The 6,504-nt window shown below is 36.8% G+C and overlaps 1 protein-coding gene across 1 annotated transcript; it reads right to left on the bottom strand.

Moving 5' to 3' along the window:
• Positions 1 to 1,190: 1,190 nt before the first annotated feature.
• Positions 1,191 to 3,875, bottom strand: mrps26 (mitochondrial ribosomal protein S26). The gene is made up of 4 exons (XM_054614508.1): positions 3,664 to 3,875; positions 2,025 to 2,171; positions 1,811 to 1,934; positions 1,191 to 1,669 (listed from the first exon to the last, which is right to left on the bottom strand). The coding sequence occupies exons 1-4, from the start codon at positions 3,867 to 3,869 to the stop codon at positions 1,538 to 1,540; spliced, it is 609 nt and encodes a 202-aa protein (XP_054470483.1). The 5' UTR covers positions 3,870 to 3,875; the 3' UTR covers positions 1,191 to 1,537.
• Between the last annotated feature and the right edge of the window lie 2,629 nt (positions 3,876 to 6,504).

Here is a 6,504-nt window from a genome sequence, read left to right as displayed (position 1 = left end):
TCACATTCTTGCTTGTTTAGGGACGTGGCTCTCAACATTTCAGGCTTGTTTTCAGAATCAGAATCAGGTTTTCACAAACAAGGAGATGTGTGTAGGTGTTTTGGTGACTAAAAATAAACATAGTAAGAGAAAATCAAAATATGAACAAGAACGGTAAACGTCCAGAAACATAAATATAGAACAAAAAAAGGAAAATCAAAATATAAAACAAATACTGTAGAAAATATGAATGGAAATATGTACAATATATCTGATTAAGTCAATTAACTCATGTCAGCTCTACTCCACATACTCAATGAAAACTGATTATATTTTTTGGATGAAGAATTTAAAATTGGCTTTAATGATTAGACTATTCAGATGCCCACGTATGTTGGTTAATGTTTGTAAAATTAGTGTAAATGTGTATTTTATTTCCTCTTTTTCTGATAATGTGGCCCATCACTGTGGAGATAAAACATTTAAGTAATTTTATTGATAAAAAAAAAAAATAGGTCTGTTTTGTTCCCAAAGTACCCCCTGAGGTCAGAGGCCTTGTTTATTTCTGCTCTCCTCACACTAAAGCCTCTGCAGGTTTCCTGAGTTTCGTCATGCCATCAACCTGACAGAAGAGGATTACTCTGGTTCAGCAGCACGTTGTCACACAGGAGAAGCTTAAAGCCTGAAACACTGTAAACACTGTAAACACTGACTGCAGTGAGGGGGGACTGATCATGGCTCCCCCTAGAGGGCTGCAGCTGCAAGACGTGAATGTAAAAACATTTCAGTGTCATTAGACTCCAGAATAACATACATAAATATATAAAAAATGTCTATTTAAAGAGTATTAATGTTATGTCTCATTACAGAAAATGTTTGACCTCTGTCATTGCCAACAAAGGGTATATAACAAAGTATTGAGATGAACTTTTGTTATTGACCAAATACTTATGGAAGTACTTAGGAATTTTTTTTCTCATTCTGTCTCTCATAGTTGACGTACCTATGATGAAAATTACAGGCCTCTCTCATCTTTTTAAGTGGGAGAACTTGCACAATTGGTGGCTGACTAAATACTTTTTTGCCCCACTGTATGTATGAGAACAGCCTGAGTAAGTGTACTTACTTATCAAGTGTTCTTGATAAGTAAGAAAAGGAATCAAGATTCAGACTTATTTAGTGGAAAAATCCAGTGAACACTAATTTACTTCACACACATAACATAACAGGAGGAGGCAGTTATGATCAAAAGAACATGTTTTTACTTTGACAGGAATAGGAAGCAGAAACATGAAAAATAAAGGCAGGAAATGAAGCTTTACATCAACAATTGTCACTGCAATCTACAAGTTATCTGCTAATGAAAGAGTCTCACATATTTCTTAGTTTTTACAGGTACAATAATCTTCTCACGCTGAATGTTTTTCTGTGTTTTGTTGAAGAAAATCTGCCTCCAAGGTGGATGAGACTGAACTCACAGTTACACTTACAGTCCTGAATGATGTTCGTCTGTCTCTGTTTGTCTTCTGCGACGGACACGTAACGGTTCTCTGCTGTTTCACTGCAGCGTCGTCTGTTTAACGACCCTCCCCTCTTTATCGATGGCGAAATTGTAATTCTTTGGATTGTCCAGAGCTTCTTCTATACGCTGATCCAGGTTCTCCAAAGTGATGAAGTTCTTTGCATCCTCCTGTAAAAGAGATTAAAAGTTAAGATCAGTATTTAGGAATTTCAACTATTTTGTCGACTACAAACACATGAAAAAGTAGCTTTAAGAACTGACAATTTTAACTCAATTTTAAACTTGAGAAGATTGAGAGAAGAATCATACCTGCAGCTTCATAATCTCCCTCTCTTTTTCTTTGATGAACTCTTGCTGCTCTTGTTCTCGCTGGATGGCAGCTTCTACCTGTTTGCGTTCAGCTTCCTCTTGTTCCATCTGGATCCTCGACATCCTGAAAGATACAGAGGAGACGGTGAGCTGTTACTTCAGGAAAATAAAAGATAAAATCCTTATTTTATGGATGATGGAAACAAGACCTTACCTGAGTTCGAGGATGCGGAGGTTCTCCTGGTTGTTGAAGTCCATCAGGGCTCGATGCTCCTCCGCCTCCTGCCTCGCCCTCTCCTCCGCCAGGGAGCCCGTCTCCTCCTCGTACTTTTTCCGAAGCACTCCCTCCTTAAACTCCAGACTGAGAGGAGAGAAACGCGTTAATTCAAAAGAATGCCTAAATATTAAGAATTAATCTACTGTAAAGTACATGTTTAAAACTGTTTCAGTGTTCAAGCGCCCAATATTTCACGTATCTGACAAGAGATAATAATTTTAATGAATATTATTTATTAAATTCTTCTGTTAATATCAAGGCTGCAACTGTGGATTATTCTCCATTCTCTTTGTTCTTATATGACAAACATTTATGTTTATAGGACTCCTATAGTTGCAGACACTGGTTTTTAAACAGGAGCATGTAATGAGAGAAATTGTATGAGGCAGCATACAGATGACTTCTTTTGATTAGTCTAGTCATTAAGTAATCTTATGATAATGTTTTGAATTTACGAGTTTATTGTTTGGTCTAAAACATGTCAGACATTGTGGAAAATGGTCATCACAAATTCCCAGAGCCCAGGCTGAAATATTTAAATTGCTTCTTTTGTCTAATAGAACAAAATATATTCAGTTTATCATCTTACACATTTCAACACTGTGTTGATTAAAATTAGGGAATGCAATATATATATTTTAATTTCTTACAGATAGTACCAGCAAAAACCTTGAGACATGTCAGTTACTCGTTAACGTCTGGTCTCGAAACATGTCAGTTACTCGTTAACGTCTGGTCTCGAGACTTGTCAGTTGACATGTCAGTTACCCGTTAACGTCTGGTCTCGAGACATGTCAGTTGACATGTCAGTTACCAGTTAACGTCTGGTCTCAAGACTTGTCAGTTGACATGTCAGTTACCCGTTAACGTCTGGTCTCGAGACATGTCAGTTACCCGTTAACGTCTGGTCTCGAGACATGTCAGTTGACATGTCAGTTACCAGTTAACGTCTGGTCTCGAGACATGTCAGTTACCCGTTAACGTCTGGTCTCGAGACTTGTCAGTTAACGTCTGGTCTCGAGACATGTCAGTTACCCGTTAACGTCTGGTCTCGAGACATGTCAGTTGACATGTCAGTTACCAGTTAACGTCCGGTCTCGAGACATGTCAGTTAACATGTCAGTTACTCGTTAACGTCTGGTCTCGAGACATGTCAGTTAACATGTCAGTTACCCGTTAACGTCTGGTCTCGAGACATGTCAGTTAACCAACGTGGTCTCGAGACATGTCAGTTAACATGTCAGTTACCCGTTAACGTCTGGTCTCAAGACTTGTCAGTTACCAGTTAATGTCTGGCCTCGAGACATGTCAGTTAACATGTCAGTTACTCGTTAACGTCTGGCCTCGAGACATGTCAGTTACCAGTTAATGTCTGGTCTCGAGACATGTCAGTTAACCGTTAACTGACATGTAAAACGTGACAAGTCAACTGACATGTCAGTTGACTTGTCATTTACATGTCTCGAGACCAGACGTTAACTGACGTTGGTCAGTTGACCAACGTCAGTTAACGTCTGGTCTCGAGACATGTCGGTTACTGTTGTCAGTGGTCCGGTGCGGCGGTGACGTCACGTACCGCAGCGCCCTCACGGTGCTGTGGTACTCTGTGAATCTCTCCCTGAGGACGACCATCTCCACCGGGTCTACGGGCGGCGGGCCTTTGATCCGGTCCTCTTTGGACTTGGCCACCGGGTCCGTGCGGGACTTCCTCCCGCGGACAGCCACGAGCACGGCGCTCCGGGGCGCGAGCAGCAGCCGGGTGACCTGCAGGGCGGCGGCCATGTTGGTTTCCTCTGACCCGGAAGTAGTTAGCAACGTGGTTAGCTAGCAGTCAGTTAGCTATCGACGGTCCGGTAGCCTCTACCGCCGCCCGGAGGCCATCTTTAATATATATAATATATACCATCTATATATATATATATATATATATATATATTGATATCCTCTTATATACTATATATATATATATTATATATATTATATATATATATATATATATATATATATCCGGGGCGCGATATGTATATATTATATGATATGCAGGGCGGCGGCCATATTATATATATCTGACCCGGAAGTATTATATATATGGCTATTATATATATATATATATATATATATATATATATGTATATATATATATATAGCATATATATATATACCCGTATATATATATATATATATATATATGTATATATATATATATATATATATATATATATATATATATATATGTATATATATATATATGTATATATATATATATATATATATGTGTATGTGTATATATATATATATATATACACTGTATATATATATATATATGTATATATATATATATATGTGTATGTGTATATGTATATATATATATATATGTATATATATATATATGTATATATATATATGTATATATATATATATATATATATATATATATGTGTATGTATATATATATATGTTATATATGTGTGTACATATATATAGATATATATATATATATGTGTATATATACTGATATGTATGTATGTATATATATGTGTATGATGTTTATTATGTAATATATATGTTATATATAACTATACATGTAATGAGTTACCAGACATGTTAACTGACATGTCTATGACATGTATATGTATATGTGTGTCTCGAGATATATATATATGTATATATATATGTGTAATAAATATGTGTATATATATATATATGTCATATATATATGTATGTGAGTAACTGACATGTTAACTGACATGTCTCGAGACCAGACGTTAACGAGTAACTGTAACTGACATGTCTCGAGAACTGACATGTCTCGAGACCAGACGTTAACTGACATGTCTCGAGACCAGACGTTAACTGACATGTCTCGAGACCAGACGTTAACCTAACTGACATGTCTCGAGACCAGACGTTAACGGGTAACTGACATGTCTCGAGACCAGACGTTAACTGACATGTCAAAACACCAGACGTTAACAGGTAACTGACATGTCACGAGACCAGACGTTAACAGGTAACTGACATGTCTCGAGACCAGACGTTAACTGACATGTCTCGAGACCAGACGTTAACTGACATGTCTCAGACCACCAGACGTTAACTGACATGTCTCGAGACCAGACGTTAACTGGTAACTGACGCTCCTGGGCGTAGAAAATCCTCTTTTTAAATACCAATGTCATATACTGCAAATAAGAAGCTCCTTGTTGATTTATTAAAACACTTTTCATTGTTATTGTAACATAACGTCCAGTCATGAATTAATGTGACCAGACGTTAACTGTCCAATAAAGTCTTATTATAGCCTTTAATAATACATAATTTCTTTGTGGATTGTATTAATCTGAATCTGCAAAATAACAACTAATTTAGTTATTAAATAAAAGTATTGGAGTAAAAAGTACAATATTTAGTAGAAAATAGCAATAAATGGAAAATACTCAAGTAAAGTACAAGTACCTCTACATTATATTTAAGTATAGTACTTGAGTTAATGTTATTGGGAAACCAGGGCACAGGCGATTGTTTTGTTTGAGGAAATTATCCTTTTTCCACATTGACAAAACCATAATAATTATATCGTGCTTTGATTAAAATAAGTTTATCTTTTTCTTTGGCGTCTTGATTTGTAAAACTATCTTTAAAGCACAGAATCAAATAGTTTAATAGTCTAGTTGGGTGGATTTCAGCTTCTTCCTTCTGGACGGAGGTCTATAGTCCCAAGGTGAAGAACATGGCGGTATAAAAACAGCTTTGTTCCAGCAGTCATCACTCAGATGAACAAGATGTACCAATATGGCAAAGCTGCTTTGTTTATTTATTTAAGTGTTTAATTGATAGTGGAGGCTCTATTACTCTTATAACGGATAATGGATGCCTCTTCTATTGTGAACCAAATCTATCTACGAGTTAAAATAATGTAACCTGAACCATAAACTTGTGTTAAGAATACATTTGTTTTTGATGTTCTTAACAGAAAGACCAACTGGCTCTTATAACGAGACAGTGACACAATAATAAATGTTATCTATGCTGAGCTATTGTTTGAAAACCAGCATTTGAAGTAAAAATAAATGGGTTCTTTTTCTTCAGGGTGCAGTGGGATGCCGGCTGTCAGCCCGGTGACTGATGATGCTGAGGCAAGGTACCAACACATTACAGCTACAGTCAGCGTGCCAGGAACATGGAATGATGGGAAATGGTGCAGTGCCGCTGTGTCGTTCGTCGTGACTTTGAGAGCTGTAAGTAAGGAGAAATTTAAGCAACATGAAGAGATGTCTGCTTTGCATTTGTTACACAGTATTTCAGTGGGAAAATTAGGACACACAACTTTATAATGAGGTCTTATGTCTGTCGTAATGTCCTAAACTTCCTATAAGTGTGAAATGAAAACAGGAGATGTGAACTGATTTGCAGGTCA

This window comes from Anoplopoma fimbria, chromosome 15 (assembly GCF_027596085.1).
Source record: "Anoplopoma fimbria isolate UVic2021 breed Golden Eagle Sablefish chromosome 15, Afim_UVic_2022, whole genome shotgun sequence".
Lineage (NCBI taxonomy): Eukaryota > Metazoa > Chordata > Actinopteri > Perciformes > Anoplopomatidae > Anoplopoma > Anoplopoma fimbria.
This window is presented reverse-complemented; position numbering and strand designations above follow the sequence as displayed.